The sequence below is a fragment of the Muntiacus reevesi genome, chromosome 1, assembly GCF_963930625.1.
Source record: "Muntiacus reevesi chromosome 1, mMunRee1.1, whole genome shotgun sequence".
NCBI lineage: Eukaryota > Metazoa > Chordata > Mammalia > Artiodactyla > Cervidae > Muntiacus > Muntiacus reevesi.
The window spans coordinates 34,061,573-34,084,337 of NC_089249.1; the positions used below are offsets into that span (position 1 = coordinate 34,061,573).

Here is a 22,765-nt window from a genome sequence, read left to right on the forward strand (position 1 = left end):
ATCAATATTCTCAGCTTTCCAATGGTGTCTCATTGTACTGGGATAAAATCCCAAGTCCTTAGAGCGGCTTCCACACTATCCATGATGCATCTCCTGAATCCCACTCTGATCTCATTGCTCCCTGATCCTCCCCTTCTCTCTCTACTCGTGAGTTCCCATGGGACCCTTGCCAACCCTCAAACGTGGTAAGCCCAGTCAGGCCTCATGGTCTTCCTGTTTTCTCTGCTGGGCAATTCTTCTAGGGAGAATTGGTTGGCAAACACACTTCATGTCTCTGCTCAGATACTTCATCAGAGAGAGCTTTCAAAGCCACCCATTCAAAACAGTACCTCCATCTCTCCACACTGTTATTCTAGCTTGTTTTCCTCACAGCATTTATTACATTTTATCAGGATATTATATAATCATTTAATTCTAAACCACATGTCCTCACTAGAATGTAACCTCTGGCAGAAACTCTTTGCTTTGTTATCATTGTACATGTAGGCTTAAAAATAGGCCCTCAATTTAAGTGCTTAGTAAAAATTTGTTAAATAAATGGGCACAGTTTGAAGATATGAAAGAATATATAGTGATTATGAGAAGGAAAGAAAAACCTTGATAAGTAAAACCCAACTAAATCTTGGATAAAGGGGCAACTTTCATAATCCCTCATCAGTTTATTTCTATAAGTTTCATGTGTGAATGTGTCCATGTAATGAGTTGTCATTTTTATTGCAAAAGACTTTGTGAATTTTTAGGTAAAAAATGAAATGAAAGTGGCATTTCCTTTCAGAAGAGGAGCAGCAATATAGGATTTTTTATTTTGTTTTGAGTGTCAGGTAAAAAGCTTTTGAATCTTGACTTTGCCTCTCACCACTTACATAAGTTTAGGCAGATCCCTTGTATCTTAGTGCTTTAATTCTCACATGAGCAAAATAAGTAAAATAATACCCAATTTCTTGAGTATCATGATGTCTAAATATTCCTTTAAAGTACTTCCCTTAGTCCCTGGCATGCAACATTTTCAATAAATGGAAGCTCCGGTTAAGAAAGACCTTTCAGTGCAACTAGAGATTATCACATTAAGTGAAATAAGTCAGAAACAAAGAAAAGTACTATATGTTACCACTTACATGTGGGATCTAAAATGTGACACAAATGCAGCTATCTATAAAGCAGAAACATGGACATTGAGAACAGCTTGGCAGTTGCCAAGGGAGGAGGGTGTTGGGGAAGGCATAGAGTAGGGGCTGGGGTTAGCAGATGTAAGTTTTTATATATAGAGTGGGTAAACAACAAGGTCCTACTGTATAGCGCAGAGAACTATATTCATATCCTATGATAAATCATATGGAAAACTTTTAAGAATGTATATCTAACTGAATCACTTTGCCGTACAGCAGTAATTAACACAACACTGTAAATCAATTATACTTCAATTAAAAAAAAAAAGCAAATCCAAAGTAAAAGAAAAAGAAAATCCTTCAAGTGGTTTAAGCCAAAGAGTATAGTGGTCAAAGTTGGGGGTTGGGTGGAGGAAAGACAAGAAGGAAAAAAAAGAATAGAATATTAAAGCTCAGATTTCAGATGGGTGGGTGGTCTTAATATCCGTGTTGCTAGAGACCAATCCATTCTTCTCTGAATAAAGTGTCAAAATAACAGTAAACGGAAAATCAACAAGCACGAGACTGTCTATAGAAGTGGTTGCCCAAGCATTCTTAATCTAGTGGATAAGAATACATAAATATGTGTGTGGTTTAATTTTCAGCTCTCTGGGGCTGTCAAATACAGGTAGATTTCATCAGTCACAAGCAGAAAGCCATCTGACCCCTGTGCCTTATACACAATGAGTATAAGAAAGAGTTTGTTAGGGACAGGGCTATAAAGGTGTGATTAGAAGAATGAATCTGTTAATAAAGTACATAGTACTCTTAATTGAAGTACATGATACTCTTCACAACTGGTTTTCTACCTTTATTTCCAACCCTGTCTTCCTCTTACATCCTATAGGAATCCTTGATTCCAGCCATCTACTCTTTTCTTCATTACATAAATTGGCTTGATATCTCAGGCAGAGCTGTCTCAGAACCATCAACCTCCTCTGGATCTCTGAGCCCTGGGTCTAGACCTTTTGGGCTAAACTGCCTTATACTGGCCTCTATTTGTCCTGTCCTCCAAAACCTGCAAGGACCACTGGTTATGGGATCAGGAGAGATGGAGCCCAAGGTAGATGTTATTAAATGATCTTATGACTGGGACTTTCTCACTTGAGGCTAGTATTCCTTACTAGTAAAATAAGAGAACTAGACTACATAATCACAAAGTTCCTCCAGCATGTTTCAGCATTCTCATTCTGATCCCAATTCTTCCAGCAACTGTAGCTCTGCTAGTGATGCTTTTATTTCCTGTTGCCACACAAAACAACAACGGCAGAGTAAACGCCATGGATTCTATCAACATGGTCTGCTCCTGGGTTGCCCCTGAGACCCCATAGGCTTGTATAGTTAAGCACTGTTGCATGCCCAGGGCACACACTTTAGAGAAGCTTTCTTACAGTCGTCTTTCCACTCCCGGTGGAGGTTTGACAACCAGCAAGACAAGCCGATGCATACGTGATTCCATTCTCACCACATATGGGTTCCCATTTTGTCTCTGAACATCTGCATCTTGAGTTGCAATCTGAAAAGAGAGCTCGTTCATGATAAGAGACAGGTTTGGTTCTGGAAAAAAAAATGTAACGATATAAAATGTTACCTCTTAGTAGGCAATACCCTAGTACTTTCAAAAATCAATGTTCTTGGGTATGTAAATGGAAATGCCAACAAAGTTTGCCTGGGAGGAACACAGTTGTCATCAGAAATACCAGCTTCTCATCATTAAATGTGAATTCACTCTTAGACATCTTCCTTTTGATAATTACCTTTAGAGGTTTACCACTTTACATGATATCCTGGTCTTGGCTGATGGGTTTTATTAACATCTACAGCAGATGACACCACCCTTATGGCAGAAAGTGAAGAGGAACTAAAAAGCCTCTTAATGAAAGTGAAAGAGGAGAGTGAAAAAGTCGGCTTAAAGTTCAACATTCAGAAAACTAAGATCATGGCATCTGGTCCCATCACTTCATGGGAAATAGATGGGGAAACAGTGGAAACAGTGACAGACTTTATTTTTTTGGGCTCCAAAATCACTGCAGATGGTGATTGCAGCCATGAAATTAAAAGATGCTTACTCCTTGGAAGGAAAGTTATGACCAAACTAGATAGCATATTAAAAAGCAGAGACATTACTTTGTCAACAAAGGTCCGTCTAGTCAAAGCTATAGTTTTTCCAGTGGTCATGTATGAATGTGAGAGTTGGACTGTGAAGAAAGCTGAGTGCTGAAGAATTGATGCTTTTGAACTGTGGTGTTGGAGAAGACTCTTGAGAGTCCCTTGGACTGCAAGGAGATCCAACCAGTCCATCCTAAAGGAGATCAGTCCTGGGTGTTCATTGGAATGACTGATGTTGAAGCTGAAACTCTTAATACTTTGGCCACCTCATGCGAAGAGTTGACTCATTGGAAAAGATCCTGATGCTGGGAGGGATTGGGGGCAGGATGAGAATAGGATGACAGAGGATGAGATGGTTGGATGGCATCACTGACTCGATGGACATGAGTTTGGGTAAACTCTGGGAGTTGGTGATGGACAGGGAGGCCTGGTGTGCTGTGATTCATGGGGTCGCAAAGAGTTGGACACGACTGAGTGACTGAACTGACTCTAGAATGTTACAATATTTTTTTATATTATTATGCATTTGAAAAAAGCTATCAAAGTATAAAAACAGAATAAACTTCAAGAGCAATTTATGACATTACTCTTACTATGTATCAATATAATAACAAACTCTCATACAATATTCCATCTTGTAGAACTACTATGGATTTGGTTACTCCAAATGTAAAGACAAAAAACCTTTGAGGTATCTTCTAGCAGAATGAGAGGCTATTTAACTAAGCCTCCTACAAAGTCACCCAGGAATATTTTATCTTATTCTCTTCTCTAAGACATGAAGTTTTAATTGAGACTGTTTTGCTGTATCTGAAAGTACAAATGTGTGTCTTTGAAAGCTTAGAATCAGGTCACTATGGATACTGTAGAGCCGAGATTATAGAAGATTAGAGCTAAAAGAACAGAGGGGATGATCTAGGTTAACTTCTCATTGGGAAAATCAGGAAATTCAGGGCCAAAGTAGACAGATTACTTGCTCAAATTCACAATGTTTGTCAGTGACAAACCCAGAGTTAGAACCCTTCCAGGCCTCTGGATTCTAAGTTCTTGTCTTGGGCATCAGACTTAATTTTCATCATTGCAGAAGAGAAACTTTTGCAACATCATGTCTAAAGCTTCTCTATATTGATCCTGAATGAATGTCTGGAATCAAACCAACATTGTGGAACAAAGAAACTCTGGACAAACCCTGGAGAGCATGGTATTTTATATAGTCAATTCTTTTATATTGCTGAAGGTAACATTAAATTTATCACTTAGGACAATCTTGAAGCAGAAATTAATTGCATATATGTTTCCTGAAGGATGTGTTGACAGTAGAGTCATTATTTAAATTTTTAATTATTAGTTTTATCAAATATGCTAGAAAGTTTATATTTATGAGATTTTTCTAAAGATTTAGATTCACCCAGTGATGTTGCCTTTTCTTTGGTTGCTTCCAATAACAAAGCTACTCTTAGAGGTTAAATCTTTGCCATTGTCAAGAATATTCTTAAAAATTTGGAAAGCAATTTCAAAAGAGGTGTTTTAAACAATGATAGCATTATTACATTGTAGTTATAGTCTTTCAAGGTGAACTGCTTTCAGGGACCTAGTATTCAATGAAATTTTTTGTTTGTTTAAGAATATTGAATCTTTTATTATCATCTGAGTATACTTTTAATGTAAATCTCAAAATTTTTCTGTTGTCTACTTCTGTATTTGCTTTTGGCTTAGAGATAGCACAATGCAGTCGAAAAAAACATTATACTGGAAGGAAGTTAACTGACCTTTCTAATCTCAGTTCTTTAAATGATGGTAACAAAACTTCATAAAGGCACGTTAAGATAGAAGTGAGATGATTAAAAAGTAAGGTGTTTTCTAAATTGCAAAATATAAAGTACTTGACCACTGTCCATCCACCATGAGGAGCTTAGGGGTAGGAAATCATGGCACAGGGCTTCTACTCTCTCCAGAATCTTCTTGCAATTCCTGTTTATAACTAACATTCTTGATCTATATTGTTCAATGTTATCAAGGCAACGATACACTCTGTTAAGTCTAACTGTTGCTGTGACAACTCCCAGAAGCAATGTTATATGAACTTTGCACTCACTAATTTTCCTGAACATGTTAGAGGACAAAAGGCATAATTGATGTGGGCTTCCTTTGTGGCTCAGTGGTATAGAATCTGCTTGCAGTGCAAGACATGTGGGTTCAATCCCTGAGTGGGGAAGATCCCCTGGAGGAGGAAATGGCAACCCATTTCAGTATTCTTGCCAGGAAAGTCACAAGGACTGAGGACCCTGGTGGGCTGTAGTTCATGAGGTTGCAAAGAGTCAGACATGACTGGGCATGTGTGTAACAACAGGAGAAACTAGGTTAATGAAGGTATTAGAACATGAACACCAGACAGATAAATGTGCACAGAGGCTGGGGGAGAAGCAGTGAGCAAGAAGCAACTGAATCATCAGGAAACAACATATTGTCAGGATGGTTGACCTTTGAGCCAACAGGTAGAGTTTTAGGCAGCCAGGCAGATAAAATCAGGGAGGCTGGCCTGGCAACCTGTAGCAGCTCAATAACTTTTTTTTTTTTTTTTTTAAAAAAAACAGATGATATATAGATAGGTAGGAGGATGAGCAGAATTGTCTCTGGGAACTCAGGTGCAGAGACAGAGTGATAGCGAGGACTCTTGAAGGGGAAGGATGAAGTAATTTCTTCAAGACCCAGCCTTTAGACTACTCTGGAAACTAAGAAATCTAATCATTACCCCCACACAGGATGGCATAAATCTAAAAGCATCAGTAAATCCTCCTGTGATCAACTGCAAAGAGCTGCATGTTCGTCACCATGTTGAGGGATAGCCATTTTCTCCTTCAATTTCCCTTGACTTGAATGACAAAGACTATAAACTGTAGCATAGAAACCATTCCAGTTTTCTAGGTATCTAGTTTTCAAAGAAAATAAACTACAATTGTTTCCAAGAATGGCGCTTCTATTTTGTACTGGGTAAGTGCTAATCCCTTTCATGTGTATTATCTTGCCTTACAAAACCTTATTATTTCTGGTTTTAAAATACTAACATTGAGGCTAGATTAAATAACTCATACAGTATCACTTCACTAAGAATGGAGAAGCAAAATTCAAGGTCTGTATTTTCTACTATCAGGTTACTTCCCTAAAGAAAGATATGGATTTGGTATTTTTTAACATTTTCAGATTCAAAGAAAATGACAGATTTTGGTGACAATAACAGCTTCACGTCATAAGCATTGTCTATTCTTCCACAATAAAACAATAATTCCTTTTCATAGGTATGTTCTTAATAATTTAATTATCTTATCTTGAAACAAAATAATTAATTTGGTTAAATAAACGGATCTCCTCTGATTACTTAATGAGTAAACATACCCTTGGTAGGAGATAGTTAATCCTGCCACATCAGAGTTTTCACAGCCCAGTGCAAACAGGGAAAGGAATAGCAGGTACCCAAGGACTGATGATCCCAAGTAAAGTTTTGCAGCACCACGAATACTGATTCTGAATTTTTTCATAACTATTCCCCCAGAGAATATTCCAAGGGCCACTGCAGGTATGTTGATGAGCCCTGAGGAAAAAGAAAAATGTGTCATTTTTGTGAACCTCTAAAAGAAATCTGAGTACATTCACCCAAACTTTCTAAGGGATTGTGTGAAACTGTGTAATAATAGTTTTTAACTTATTATTAGACTACTTGATCCATTTAAGTTTATAGAACTATTCAGCCACTAACATCTAGGTTTTAGATTAATGGTAACACAGCTGACAGACCTAGGGTTCTGCCTATCACAATGTCTAGCGTAGGGTTTGAAATCAATAAACACTGAATCAACCAATGAATCTGCTGTTTGTGGTCTATCCCCAGAATAACAGGTGCAATCTGGTGGCAATTAGGTGATTATAATGCTTTTTAAGGCTGTGAATGAAAGAAGAATAGGCACATAGACTGTAAGGAATAAACAAACAAGCACAAAAACAGTCCTGGTTCTATTTTCTGACACCAACAATATTTGCTTTTATTGCCCAGCCTCTTAGTTTGATATGCTTTCTTACAGCATGAACAATAATAACATATTATTAGGCACCTTTCATATTTTTTTAAATTTGCTTACAGTGTACCAGTCACTTAGTTAAGCATTTGATATACTATCTATCACATCTACTCTTCACCACAACCTTAGAAGATAGGCATATGTTATCTTTATTTCAGAAATTTGTTGATGGTGGTGGTTAGTAAGTGGAAAAGCCAGATATGAATCCAGGAAGGCTGTTATTAAGTTAAATGCTTTCAATAACTATGTTAAACTGACTCTCCTTCAAGAGGATTTGGGAGATATAATTCTTCATAAATAGATGTTCAATCTCACTAGTAGTCAAAGAAGTATGACTTAAAAAGCAATACTAGGAAGAAGTTCAACAAAGTGATTAAGAGTTTGGATCCCAAAGACCCAGCTCCATGTCTTTGAATCTCAGTTCCACAATGCAAATAGCTGTGGAACTGCTGGTAATTCTCTGAGCTTCTCTAAAACTGTCTCCTCGCATATAATATGGAACTAATAATAGTGTCCTTAAAGTGATTAAATGGCGTGAAAAGTTATTAGCTTAATATCTGGCACAAAACATCATTCAATTAGGTTATTATGAACATTTCCATCTATGAGGCAAAGATGAAAATGTTGGGGTTGGGGGAAGTGGAACACCTCTGTGTTAGGAAAGATGGAGAAGGAGGCTCTTTGGTTGGATTGTGATTGGTAAATAACTGTAGGGAAAGGTAATCAGGTACCCAATGCTAAACTTCTCCGTGAGTTAGAAACCATTTCTCATATTGTCTACTCATCAATTACTGATGTAAATTGAGATTTTGAGATAACACATTTCTTTCACGTAATAAAAGGGCTGAAGTTTGTATAAACCTTGGCCAGCATCTGCTCAGGTACACAATAATTACAAGTATCCTTTTCTGACTCACACTGAAATTTGTGTTAAAAAATTAAAAATACTGACATACAGTGATAATAGATGCAAAGTAGCTTCCTTTCTTCCTTTCTTTATTTTCTGATTTATATATCTAGTCACAAGTTTCATAGGGTCTAAAACATCAAATATATAGTGATAGTTGGTTAGCTATTACATTATTTTAAAAAATGTTTTCATCATGTATTGATAGATTATTTTTAAAAGGATATTTTGTTTCATCTCTTCGTGACTATGCATTGTTAGCATTAAGGTGATCACATTAGAAATTAACCCACCTAGAAGGCGGCATGATCATGAAATTAGTGAAATTGAAATAAAAGATATTCAGTTTTGCTTCTTCAGCTGAGCTGAGGTTTGTGGGTGTGCAAATGGCAGAGATTGTGCATTGGGCTCCTGAAGAGCTGAACATCAGCTAAGAGGCACCGGCTGTGGATGATGTTGATGATTTTAACTTGAAAGCTTATTTATTTGAATTAAAGAGTATTTAAATTCCATAGTGCTTTACAATTTTTGAAAGGTTCACACAATGTGATTTCAGATAGCCCCATAATAATCCCCCTTTTAAAAAATTCCTTATCTCTATATTGCTCCTACCCCTTTCCCTCTCCCCACTGGTAAACCATTGGTTGGTTCTCTGTATCTGTGACTCTGCTTTTTTTATTTCATTCACTAGTTTGTTATATTTTTTAGATTCTGCAGATAAGTGATATCATACAATATTTGTCTTTCTGTCTGGCTTCACTTTTTAGCATGACGTCCTTCAAGTCCATCTATGATGCTGCAAATGACAAAATTTCGTTCTTTCTTATGACAAATGGGCTTCACTTGTAACTCAGCTGGTAAAGACTCTGCCTGCAATGTAGGAGACCTGGGTTTGATCCCTGGCTTGGGAAGATCACCTGGAGAATGGAAAGGCTACCCACTCCGGTATTCTGACCTGGAGAATTCCATGGATCGCAAAGAGTCGGACATGACTGAGCTGCTTTCACTTTACTTTTTATGACATACAGCTCAATATTTAAAAAAAAAAAACAAAACCCAAACGACCCAATCAAAAAATGGGCAGAAGGTCTAAACAGACATTTCTCTAAAGAAGGCATGCAGATGACCAAAAACACATGAAGATATATGCTCCACATCACTAACTACTAGAGAAATGAAAATCAAAACTACTATGAGGTATCACCTTACACTGGTCAGAATGACCATCATCAAATAACACATGCTGGAGGGGATGTAGAAAAAAGAGAACGCTCCTACCCTGTTGGTGAGAATGTAAACTGGCATATGGAGAACAACATGTAGGTTGCTTAAAATCTAAAAATAGAGCTACCATATGATCCTGAAACTCTACTCCTGGGCATATATCCAGAGAAAACCATAATTTTAAAAGATACATTGCTCTCCAGTATACATTGCAGCACCATTTATAATGGCCAAGAAATGGAAGCAAACTAATTGTCTATCAATGGAAAATGTATAAAGATGTGATATAAAATATATATATACACACATACATACGTACACACACACAGAAAAAAAACATGAAATACTATTGCTCAACCATAAAAAAGAACAAAATAACGCCATTTGCAGCAACATGGATGGACCTAAAGATTATCACACTAAATGCAGTAAACCAGACAGAGAAAGCTAAATATCATACAATATCACTTGTATGTGGAATTTAAAAGAAATATACAAGTGAATTTATTTCCAAAACAAGCTCACAGACATAGAAATAAATTTATGGTTACCAAAGGGAAAAGGAAAGTGAGGGGAGGGATAAATTAGGAGGTTGGGATTAACATATACGTACTCCTATATGTAAAATAGATAATCAAGGACCTAGTTTTTAGCATAGGGAACTATATTCAATATTTTATAATAACCTATAGGGAAAGAGAATCTGAAGAATATATACACATAACGTATAACTGAATCTCTGTGCTGTAGAATCTCTGAAATTAACACAGTATAAAAAATCAACTATACTTTAATAAAAAAGAAAGAAATTTATTTTGTAAAGTACCCATCCTGCCTGGGACATCAGAAGAAATGGCACAAAATACACTCTTTGGCCTGAGCAACATGTTGTGCTAAACTCCACTGACTTCCCAGCCCTCCATCTGGCTTAGAATAGCCTGAGAATAAAGGAATTCTAGGGATATTTCTCCCTCAGAACAGATTGTTAATAATCAGGAATATCCTCTCTAGACTGACCTCTTTTTCAGAGACTTATGTTCTCTTGAAATTTGCAGAGGATTTAAAGTGTTCTCTTGCTTGTAGGTCTCTCTGCTCAAGAATATTTGCTATTTCTGCCAGAGAGATAGCAAGATATTTGCTATCTCTTGTCCTCCCCAACTTCCATCCCTGTTCTCATGCATTCATCTTTTAACACCTCCCTGTCGTTTTGCTCTTAATTCAGATAGCATCATCTCCCAGATAATTCTTTCTGACTTCAAGGGTGTGCTTGCTCATCCAGAGCACCCTGCATGCGTGCATGATCAGTTGTGTCTTTGTGACCCCACTGACTGCAATCCACCAGGCTCCTCTGTTCCTAGGATTTCCCAGGAATACTGGAGTGGGTTGCCATCTCCTTCTCCACCAAAATCCTCTGGGCTTCCCCTAATTAGAGCACCTATCACATCCTCTCCCAGCCATATCATGCCTCCAGAGGATGCATCTGATACCAGGGCGCATGACTTGCTCATCAGAACCCCCTTTCTCCCTCAGTCTGCGGCCCTTGTGTGGGGTCCTAGAGGCAGCCTTGGTACTTATCAAAATTGCCTGTTAGTTTGTTTGTTCATCTCTCTCACCCTCCAATCAAACCTTCAAGGGAAGAACTATGCTCATGATAGAATCCTGTGTTTCTTACATAGGTGGATTTCTCTTAAAATGTGCATAAAACCCATTTCTCCAGAATATCTTTCTCAATTTCAGGATGACTAAATTATAACATGATTCAAAAAAAGATTAGGAGGGCTTTTCAAATATATTGTCAATTTGGTTCTCCCTTTCAAGTTCCCTAGGATCTGTATATCATCCATGCAGGGCCAATTTGGTGGCAAAGTTCCTGAAAAACAGATGAGATGTGCTTCTCACCTCCCAAAGCTTTTTTTCTTTCATCTTAGGTATTTTTGAGCCATTCAATGAGATAGAAATTTCAGTCTGATTTCTTCATTGCTTTCATTCACTTTTTCCACTCACGTTGTAAACTGTGCTGCTCTTAAAATGTTTACCATCTGAATATTTCAGATGGAAATATAAGCCATAATTTATGCTGGCATCTGTAATTTATTTCAATTTATTTTGTATATTTTCTCTTGAATTTAACATTTATATTTATCCAAATATCAGGCAAGCTGAGCTTATCATTGTTCAGTCACCAAGTCGTGTCCAACTCTTTGTGACCCCACGGACTGCAGCATGCCAGGCTTCTCTGTCCTCACCATCTCCCAGAGTTTGCCCAAGTTCATGTCCAATGAATTGGTGATGCCATTCAGCCATTTTTTTCTCTGTCACCCTCTTTCCTTCTGTCTTCAATCTTTCTCAGCATCAGGGTCTTTCCTAACGAGTCAGTTGTTCACATCAGGTGGCTAAAACATTGGAGGTACAGCATCAGTCCCTCCAAAGAGTATTCAGGGTTGATTTCCTTTAAGATTGGCTGGTTTGATCTCCTTGCTCTCCAAGAGACTCTCAAGAGTCTTCTCCAGCACCACAGTTCAAAAGCACTAATTCTTTCGTGGTCTTCCTTCTTTATTGTCCAGCTGTCACATTCATATGTGACTACTGGAAAGACCATAGTCTTGACTGAACAGACCTTTGTTGGCAAAGTGATGCCTTTGCATTTTAACATACTGTATAGGTTTGTCATACATAACTTTCTTGCCAAGAAGTGATCATCTTCTAATTTCATGGTTGACGTCATAATCTGCAGTGATTTTAGAGCCCAATAAGAGGAAATCTGTCACTTCTTCCATGTTTTCCCTTTCTATTTGCTATAAAATGATGGGACTGGATACCATGTTCTTAGTTTTTTTAATATTCAGTTTTAAGCTATCTTTTTTACTCTCTTCCTTCACCTTCATCAAGAGGCTCTTTAGTACTTTAGGATATTTTTAGAGATTTTTTTCCCCAGTGAAGTAAAAGTTCTGGTTACATCATGGACCTTCACAATATTACTCTAATATTAGAAGACAAAATATTAAGATTTGAATGTTGCAAAGAGAGAAAAATGTAAGTAAAAATGTACACTTTCATATACCTGTTCAGTGTAGACAAGTAAACTTAGCCATCCTTCTTGGGGATAATAACAGTTTTTCCCCCTCACAAATTAAGATAGTTTTCCATCACCTCACAAGTTTTTAATGTAACTTTACTTAATTCTAGAACACATCATATTACTATTCTAAATTTGCTATTCTAGCTTAGCCACAAAATAAAGCTTTCTATTATAATTATTTTTTCTCAAAGGATTTTAATTTTTCCTTATTTGTTTAACATCTCCAAAAATTGAGAATGATAATCATTTTTGTCAATTACAGTCAGTATTGTTATATCTTGTCTACTAGTTACTATTTTATTTAATCAAAAAATTTCAAGAAATTAAGCAAAAAATAAATAATTTCAGTCTGAGTTATAAGAAGGGGAAGAAGAGATCATGTCCATGTACCTTCACAGTGATTAAAAAAAGGCTTAAATGAAAGATTCACCTGCTAGTCAAATTTCTTTCAGTAGAAGTTGCAATGGAAATTATTTTAAAGCTCGCACCGTTTATAAAAAAGTAGAATCATTTTGCAATATACTATCTAGTCCCTGAATTTGAAATATCTTTATCTTTCTTTCATTTTCATAATAAAAAAGTCATTAATATAAGAAAATACTATTTCTAGACTTTAGAAAGAATGTGACCAACATATAAAACCACATACAGTAAAATAGTCACTGGATTAGTCAGCCCTTGAACACTTTAGAGAAATTCCTGTTTATTCTTTCATCCATGTCATATCAAATATTTTCTCTGAGAGTAGAATGGAAATGTGTCTTCTTTGGGCCTTTCTCATATTTTATCACAGAAAGGGTCATTCTCCCACAACCCAAAGGAAAAAGATGGAGAAAAGAGCCAGGGGTGGGAAAGAAATGAAAGGGAGAAAGTATTTGTTGAATGAGAATTATGTGCATTTCCAATCCATTTTACATGTCTTTTCCCATCTTTATTTTAACCCAGTGATGCATTTCTTTTCACCATTCTGATTAAAATAAGTGTTAGGGATGTCAGATAATTTACCCACTTCCCTTACTCTGCTGTATCCTATACTTACTAAGGTAAAGTCACACCACTCAGGAAAGTATCCTAGTTATTTCACGCTTATGTTAGTCACTCAGTTGTGTCTGACTCTTTGCGACCCCATGGACTGTAGCTCACCAAGCTCCTCTGTCTATGGGATCTTCCAGGCAAGAGTACTGGAGTCAGTAGCCATTTCCTTCTCCACGGGATCTTCCCAACCCCTTGCGGGCAGATTCTTTCCCTTCTGAGCCACCAGGGAAGCCTAACAACACTGGAGTGGGTAGCCTATTCCTTCTCCAGTGGATCTTCCCAACCTAGGAATTGCATTGCTGGTGGATTCTTCACCAGCTGAGCTGCCAGGTATGCCCTATGAAAGTTGCTCAATTGTGTCCAACTCTTTGTGACTCCATGGGCTGTAGCCCACCAGGCTCCTCTCTCCATGGAATTCTCCAGGCTATAATACTGGAGTGGGTAATGATTCCCTTCTCCAGGGGATCTTCCCAACCCAGGAATTGAACCCAGGTCTTCTGGCATTGCAGGCGGATTCTGTACTGTCTGAGCTACCAGGAAAGCCCATCCTAGTTATAAGGATGTGGAATTACTAAACATTTTCATTTATCTCTCACAAAAGTACCTGAATTATCTATAGATATGTCAGAAACATGAGGAATTAGGGTTCTAGGCAACCTTTGCTAAATGGCTCAAAAAAATCTGATGATGAGTTTGGATCTCAGAGTCCCTTTTAGTATACAGCATAGGGTCATAGATTAAAAGAAATCAGCTAGCCATAGATAAAAAGATAATTATTAATCAGATTCTTCCTGTCAGTTTTCCAAAAATAATTATGCCCAGTGAGGAAATACAACTCAGAAACTCACATAAAATAGTTTCATTCCTGGCTATAACATTATGTATGTATGCTATATAAGCATGAAATTGGGCAGGTCATTAAATCTCTCAGAATCTTACATTCTTCATCTGTGCTAATTACCCTTAAAACAATTTTATAGGTAAAGCATATTTCATTTATTACCCACTTAATAAAGGAATGAGATTACATATAGTTTCATTTCTATTCTAAGTAACTTCCCCCAAATGCCCTTAACTTTCCTTTATGAAATAAACTTTTCAATTTGAAAATGGTAAAAAAAAAAAAAACTTACGCATCATTGTAGTGAGAGCAAAATCAAATGTGTTATGTATTATGCACATATTGAATCTCTAAGTATCATGCACATATTGAATAATGAGAAGTAAACATGTATTAAAGGTGTGTTCCTTTACTACAATTCATGGGGAAAAGATAGTCTCTTCATTTTGATAAGTGAACCTTGACTTCCTTCACATAATACAAGAAATAATAACTTGAAGTGGATTATAACATAAACATGAAAGTTAAAACAATCTACTAGGAGCAGTTTTATTTTTCATAACCTTGGGGTTTGATAAATATTTCTAAAACAGGCTCAAACTAGCACTAATGAAGAAGCAAAAGATTAAAAATGGACTGAATTAAAATTAAGAAGAGCGAAAAGGAAGGTTGAAGTCTATGAGAAAGTATTTGCAAAATACAAAGAATTTGTATCAGGAAAAATCTATAGTACTCCTACAAATCAATAAGAAAATGACTAGCAATCCAAAAAAAATGGGCAAGCCACTCAAACAGAGTTAACAAAAGATAATGCTGAGATGACCAATAAGCTTGGGAAAACATGCTCAGTATTGCTAGTCAGCAGGTTAAGCCACAGGAAGATACCATCAGACCCCATAAGAATGATTACAATGAAAAAGACTGACAATACCAATCAAAAGAAGGATATGAAACAACTGGAGTCTTCTTACATTTCTAATGAGAGGAAACATTTGCACAACATTTTAATGAAATATTTTGGCAATATCTACCAGATCAAAACATACACATGCCATAGGATCCAGCAATTCTACTCCAACATATAGCCAAGACAAAGGACTGAATCTGCCTACCAAATACATGTGGAATGTTTGTGAAGCATTATTTAGAATAGCCCAAAGCAGTAAACAGGCTTTCCAGGTGGCTTAGTGGTAAAGAATCCTTCTGCCAATGCAGGAGATGCAGGTTCACACCTGGGTCAGGAAGATCCCCTGGAGGAGGGCATGACAACTCACTCCAGTATTCTTGCTTGGAAAATCCCATGGATGGAGGAACCTAGTGGGCTACAGTCCATGGGGTCACAAAGAGTTGGACATGACTGAGCAAGCATGCAAAGCCAAAGCAATAAACGACCCAAATATCCACCAGCATGAAAATGAATAAACTGTGGTGTATTCATATAATAGGATATTGCACAGCAATGAGAACAAACCACCACTGCATGCAATAACACGAATGAATCTTGTAGATTTCACTTCCATTGGGAAAAACCTAGACACAAAGGAGTACATAGCTCATTATACTATATATACTCATATACTATACTATTATACTAATTCAGAAACAGGCAAGGCTCGTCTATGATGGTGGACTTCAGAATAGTTATTAGTTTGGAGAAGAATGTTGGGTAGAAGGTTTGAGGGAGCCAACTGGGATACTAAAGTGAGCTACAGGTTCTGGATAATGATTACTACACACGTATTTTTGTGTAAATATTTGTCTTGCTGAGCTTACATTTAAGATCTGTAGACTGAACTGCTGCTTGCAAGTTATGTCTCAATAAACAAACAAAGAAAATATTAAAAGTTTTAAATGTTTCAAACTTTCATTTCATACATTGATTGGCATGGGTGGAATATAGGTTTGAAAAATGCTAAAAAATATTTCTTCAGGTCAACCATTAAATAATAAAATTAGTTTGAACCAATTAATGTTGAATGTAAAACTTCAGTGGTATGTGCTAAGTTGCTTAGTCATGTTTGACTCTTTGCAACCCTGTGGATTATACCCTGCCGGGCTGTCCATGGGATCCTCCAGATCCTCCAGGCAAAAATACCAGAGTGGGTGGCTTTTTCCTTCTAGAGGGGATCTTCCTGACCCAGGGATCGCACCTGTGTCTCTTATGTCTCTTGCAATGGCAGACGGGTTCTTTACCACTAGTGTCACCTGGGAAGCCTCTCAATGATATAGCCTTAGCAGTTAAAATTTAGGGGAAGAGCAGACCAAAGAGTCAATTAAAATTGCATATGCTAAGTGTCCATTGTCTAGGATTTTACAGGAAAACTATATGTCTTAAAATATATGCTTAGCTGTTTCCCCACTCCTCATCCCCCAGGTTTCTTTCAGAGATAGATGAATAGAGCAATATTTAAAATGTTTGTGAAGGAATTATTCTAAACCACTGGAATCTCCTGTCATAAAAGAACATGTCCAAAGGAATAGAATATCAAACAAAACATTAAATGACATCTTCACGGACTTTGGGGCTTCCCTGGTAGCTCAGCTGGTAAAGAATCCAGCTGCAATGCGGAAGACCCCAGTTCTATTCCTGGTTCAGGAAGATCTCCTGGAGAGGGGATAGGCTACCCACTCCAGTATTCTTGGGCTTCCCTGTTGGCTCAGCTGGTAAAGAATCCACTTGAAATGTGGGAGAGCTGCGTTCGATCCCTGGGTTGGGAAGATCCCCTGGAGGAGGGCATGGCAACCCATTCCAGAATTCTTGCCTGGAGAATCCCCATGGACAGAGGTGCCTGGTGGGCTACAGTCCATGGGGTCTCAAAGAGTCAGACACAACTGAGCGACTAAGCACACAGTCCAGGTTTTAAAGGGTACAGTTGCTTGCAGGACCGTGGTTATGTATTTGGCGATTCTGGTTCTTCTTCATTCATCTTTTCATATTTTTCTTTGCCTTTGAATATCTTCCTCCTAAATGGTTGCTCTGCTGTGCTAGAAACACAGGCCTTTTAAACAACCCCAAATGTCAGAAGTCAGAGAAGTCTTTCAATCCTGAGCAAATACAAACTTTGCTTTGCAATGCATACCTTCTAACCTGTTTGAATACTCACCTTTTGTAATCCCAGAAACTCTTCAGGTAGAAGAGGCACTGTTATGAGGTTTCAGCTACACTTGAAAGTCAGATAGCCAGTGTTAACAATCTCCTAACAAAATGCATGTTTAGTCTACATGGTATGCTCATGGTCATTCACACACTGTTCTAAATAATTTTTGACTCAAAGTTGTACCACAGATTTTCTAAATATCTTACTCTGCTAGATTTTTTCACTCACTTTCTAAAATGTCATAAATTGCTTTCAGTCTAAATATCAGAACAACTTTAAAATTACTAAGGATCAACAAGACACAGAGTTAATAATACCTATTGGAAAGCAGGAAGGACAGAGAAGCATACCGATAACAAAGTTGGCCTTAGAGGCTGACTGCCCATACTGTTGCTCAATGTACTTCGGTTTGTAAGTTACCATGCCAAATAAAGAATTGAACTGAACGGTGCTTGCACACAAATATAAGAAGTACACCGGATTTCCAAAAAGACTCTTCAGTGATGGCAGAAAATCTATAAGACAAAAGTAGCATGGAGTAATTAAAGACAGGGTCACACTTGGCAGAAGATGCAGCCATAGCCTCAGAGCTGAATGGTTGAGTCCTATTGTCATGGTTCCCAGGAGCGTTTATAGAGTGGTACACCCACACACTGAATGTTAAGCCAGTGACACAAGACAGAGTTGAGATCTGACCAGGTTCAGATCCAGACATAGGTGCTCACTTCCACAGCCATAAGATCTAGATTATAAATTAGAATCAGTCAGATGAGAACAGATTCCTCTGATGTGGTAAGAGATATGAGTATAAGAAAACTCCCTCCCCATCAAGCTGAAAGTCATAGGCTGGACATCAGAAACTTGAGTTTTTGGTCTCTCTCCTTTGAACTTAGGTCACGGAAGCAGAGAAGAGAATGTGAAACTTTTCTCCAGTTAATTATTAATAGAAGGAGCTTTGGCATTCTCTCTTCTTCCTTTTATGCAAGCCAAATAGAAATTTGAAGATTTTCTGTAAATGTCAATATTGCTGGGCCAGTTGAAGGGGACCAGTCTTTCTCATGGCCACCCATTCTCACAGGAAGGGAATTCACTAGAACTTGTCTGACCTTTGGCGCCACACCACACTCATTCCTTTGATCATTGGTGGGACACATGCAGTGGTGCGCATTCTCAAGTGGGTGGATGTTATCTGTCAATTGCCACAAGCCCTGAAGGTTTTTTTCTGACCACGCAGACTAATGTGAAACAGCCCTCCCAGGAGGGCTGTTTGCAAGGTCTACACGGAGGAGGTGTAAGGGCGGAGATGGCAGCAAAGATTTTTTAATAATCTTCATTTCTTCTTCCTGTGCTCAGTTGCATCCAAATCTTTGCAACCTTATGAACTGTAGCCCAACAGGTTCCTCTGTCCATGGAATTTCCCAGGCAAGAATACTGGAGTGAGTTGCCATTTCTGCCTGTAGGGGAGCTTACTGATCCAGGGATCAAACTCTGAAGTCTCCTGAGTCCCCTTCATTGGCAGACAAATTCTTTACCACTGTGCCACATGGGAAGCCTGGCTTCCTGTATAGTTTCTCAATTTTTTTTTCTGAACACATGAAGTGGAGAGAGTAGTATTGTTTATAGATCACCTCGAAAGTTTCAACAGGAATATGGAAAGTGCCTCAGAACCAAAGAGAATCGGGCTTACCTCTTGCCATTTCCATGATTTTTGCTTTTTCCCCAGGAGGTGTTTCGTAGTCCGTGTGATCATCCATAATAAACTTAGATTTCTCAGAGGAGGAACTGGAGTCCTCTCTGCTCCTGGGTCTTGGTAGAGTCCTTGGTAAACACCAGAAAGGCACAGCTGCCAGAAGGGTGATGCTGCCTGCTATGAGGTAGCCAAGCCACCAGGCACCCACCCACTGCGGGTCCTTTGGGGTGATGGTTATATGATCTGAAAAACAGGCAGGGTGGTTAGAGAACATGTACAGCAAAGCTAATGCATTAAATAAGCCTCTTAAAATCCTAGCACTAGCTCTATCACATCATAAAAATACATAATAATTCATACATGACAACTTCTTTTCTAATCTGAACATATGCCTGATGAACTATGGACGGAGATTCATGACATTGTATAGGAGACAGGAATCAAGACCATCCCCAGGAAAAAAAAATGCAACAAAGCAAAATGGCTGTCTGAGGAGGCCTTACAAATAGATGTGAAAAGAAGAGAAGTGAAAAGCAATGGAGAAAAGGAAAGATATTCCCATTTGAATGCAGAGTTCCAAAGAATGCAAGGAGAGATAAGAAAGCCTTCCTCAGTGATCAATGCAAAGAAATAGGGGAAACAATAGAATGGGAAAGACTAGAGATCTCTTCGAGAAAATTAGAGATACCAAGGGAATATTTCATGCAAAGATGGGCTCAATAAAGGACAGAAATGGTAGGGACCTAACAGAAGCAGAAGATATTAAGAAGAGGTGGCAAGAATACACAGAAGAACTGTACAAAAAAGATCTTCATGACCCAGATAATCATGATGGTGTGATCACTCACTTAGAGCCAGATATCCTAGAATGTGAAGTCAAATGGGCCTTAGGAAGCATCACTACGAACAAAGCTAATGGAGGTGATGGAATTTCAGTTGAGCTATTTCAAATCCTGAAAGATGATGCTGTGGAAGTGCTGCACTCAATATGCCAGCAAATTTGGAAAACTCAGCAGTAGCCACAGGACTGGAGAAGGTCAGTTTTCATTCCAATCCCAAAGAAAGGCAATGCCGAAGAATGCTCAAACTACTGCACTGTTGCACTCATCTCACATGTTAGTAAAGTAATATTTAAAATTCTCCAAGCAAGGCTTCAGTAATACGTGAACCATGACCTTCCAGATGTTCAAGCTGGTTTTAGAAAAGGCAGAGGAACCAGACATCAAATTGCCAACATCCACTGGATCATTGAAAAAGCAAGAGAGTTCCAGAAAAACATCTACCTCTGCTTTATTGACTATGCCAAAGCCTTTGATTGTGTGAATCACAATAAACTGGAAAATTCTGAAAGAGATAGGAATACCAGACCACCTGACCTGCCTCTTGAGAAACCTGTATGCAGGTCAGGAAGCAACAGTTAGAACTGGACATGGAACAACAGACTGGTTCCAAATAGGAAAAGGAGTACGTCAAGGCAGCATATTGTCACCCTGCTTATTTAACTTATATGCAGAGTACATCATGAGAAATGCTGGGCCGGAGGAAGCACAAGCTGGAATCAAGATTGCCAGGAGAATTATCAATAGCCTCAGATATTCAGATGACAGTACCCTTATGGCAGAAAGTGAAGAAGAACTAAAGAGACTCTTGATGAAAGTGAAAGAGGGGAGTGAAAAAGTTGGCTTCAAGCTCAACATTCAGAAAACTAAGATAATGACATGTGGTCCCATCACTTCATGGCAAATAGATGGGGAAACAGTGGAAACAATGACTGACTTTATTTTTCTGGGCTCCAAAATCACTGCAGATGGTGATTGCAGCCATGAAATTAAAAGACGCTTACTCCTTGGAAGAAAAGTTATGACCAACCTAGACAGCATATTGAAAAGCAGAGACATTACTTTGTCAACAAAGGTCCATCTAGTCAAGGCTATGGTTTTTCCAGTGGTCATGTAGGGATGTGAGAGTTGGACTATAAAGAAAGCTGAGTGCTGAAGAATTGATGCTTTTGAACTGCGGTGCTAGAGAAGACTCTTCAGAGTCCTTTGGACTGCAAGGAGTTCAAACCAGTCCATCCTAAAGGAAATCAGTCCTGAATATTCACTGGAAGGACTGATTCTGAAGCTGAAACTCCAATACTTTGGCCACCTCCTGCGAAGAGTTGACTCATTGGGAAGATGCTGATGCTGGGAAAGATTGAAGGCAGGAGAAGAAGGGGACGACAGAAGATGAGCTAGTTGGATAGCGTCACCGACCAAATGGACATGGGTTTGGGTGAACTCCGGGAGTTGGTGATGGACAGGGAGGCCTGGCATGCTGCGGTTCATGGGGTTGCAAAGAGTTGGACATGACTGAGCGACTGAACTGAACATTATTATGATCTTGCTTTTTAAAGGAAAGAAGATGCCTTCAGAGCACAATTATTTCTCTTTTGTTCCTTAGATTAAAAATATAGAATCCACAGTCCTGAAGGGGTTCTCACTCTGCTCTGGGCTTCTGCAGAGGGACCCCCGGACCTATGACAGGAGGAAAGCAACATGCGAGAAAGACTTAGGAGGGTTTAAAGCCTTCTGCTACCTCTCCCACATGAGTGCCATTTTCATCTGATTTACACATTGAATGTCTAGAATTTTACTGAAAGAAAAAGACCCTATATGCTTAGGCCCAAGTCTAGTCTGAGCCACTCAGAATGCTATTTATTAAATGATGATCAGTAATATTTCAGAGATATTCTAGTTCTGAAAGAAGATTTGTATATGCTTTAATAATTAAAACATCAATATTTATTCATTATAAAATTTTGATACTGTTTCTTATTTGACTGAAATGTAAGCATTGACAAATGTATTTTAAGCAAATAAAGTTTTTTTAAAATATATAAGAACGTATGAAACATACTATTGTACTCTATTACACTCTATGAGAATCCTTTGACAATTAGGCTTGATCAGCACTACATTATACTCAGTGAAATGTTTGATTTAGTTATCACTGCATGTTCATTGCTTCCTTTTCACAATTTTCCTTGGTACCTGTCATCATGCCAACATGTTCTTATCTATATCAGTCACCATGACCAGATTTTAAACGTCATGAAGTCAAGGAATCAACTGTTTTGTTCACTTTGGTAGAACATCACTTGAGTTAGAGTAGACATGAAATAAATGTGAGGAGTAATAAATGAATCAACAAAATTTCTGGAATGCATATTCCGGTTATTTGATTAAAAAAGAACAGCTAGCTCAAGTGTTTTGCATTATATTGTAACACATAATAATCACTTGTAGCACACACTAGTGACAAGGCGATTCCAAAATTTTTAAAACTGAAATTTGTTTTCTTGTTTTTAACTGCTTTCTAGGAATTCTTCAGAAAAACAGATAATTTCTATCTATGTCTAGGGCCTACATCTAATAAGGGAAGAAACGAATTAACAGCTATGGAGAGATGAAGTCCTCATTTATTCCCTCCACAAGCATTCCTCCAGAAGGAAAGTTAGTCTCACTATAAAGTTTCTTCAACTAAAAAAAAATTTGTATATTAAAGAAAGGAATTTTAATTGCC

The 22,765-nt window shown here is 38.0% G+C and overlaps 1 protein-coding gene across 1 annotated transcript in view; it reads right to left on the reverse strand.

Moving 5' to 3' along the window:
- Positions 1 to 22,765, reverse strand: part of SLCO1C1 (solute carrier organic anion transporter family member 1C1) — a 64,233-nt gene that overhangs the window by 11,569 nt on the left and 29,899 nt on the right. Inside the window, 4 exon segments of the mRNA XM_065921937.1 lie at positions 2,537 to 2,702; positions 6,648 to 6,843; positions 17,862 to 18,026; positions 19,199 to 19,444. Of these exon segments, the coding sequence (XP_065778009.1) occupies positions 2,537 to 2,702; positions 6,648 to 6,843; positions 17,862 to 18,026; positions 19,199 to 19,444 (773 nt within the window).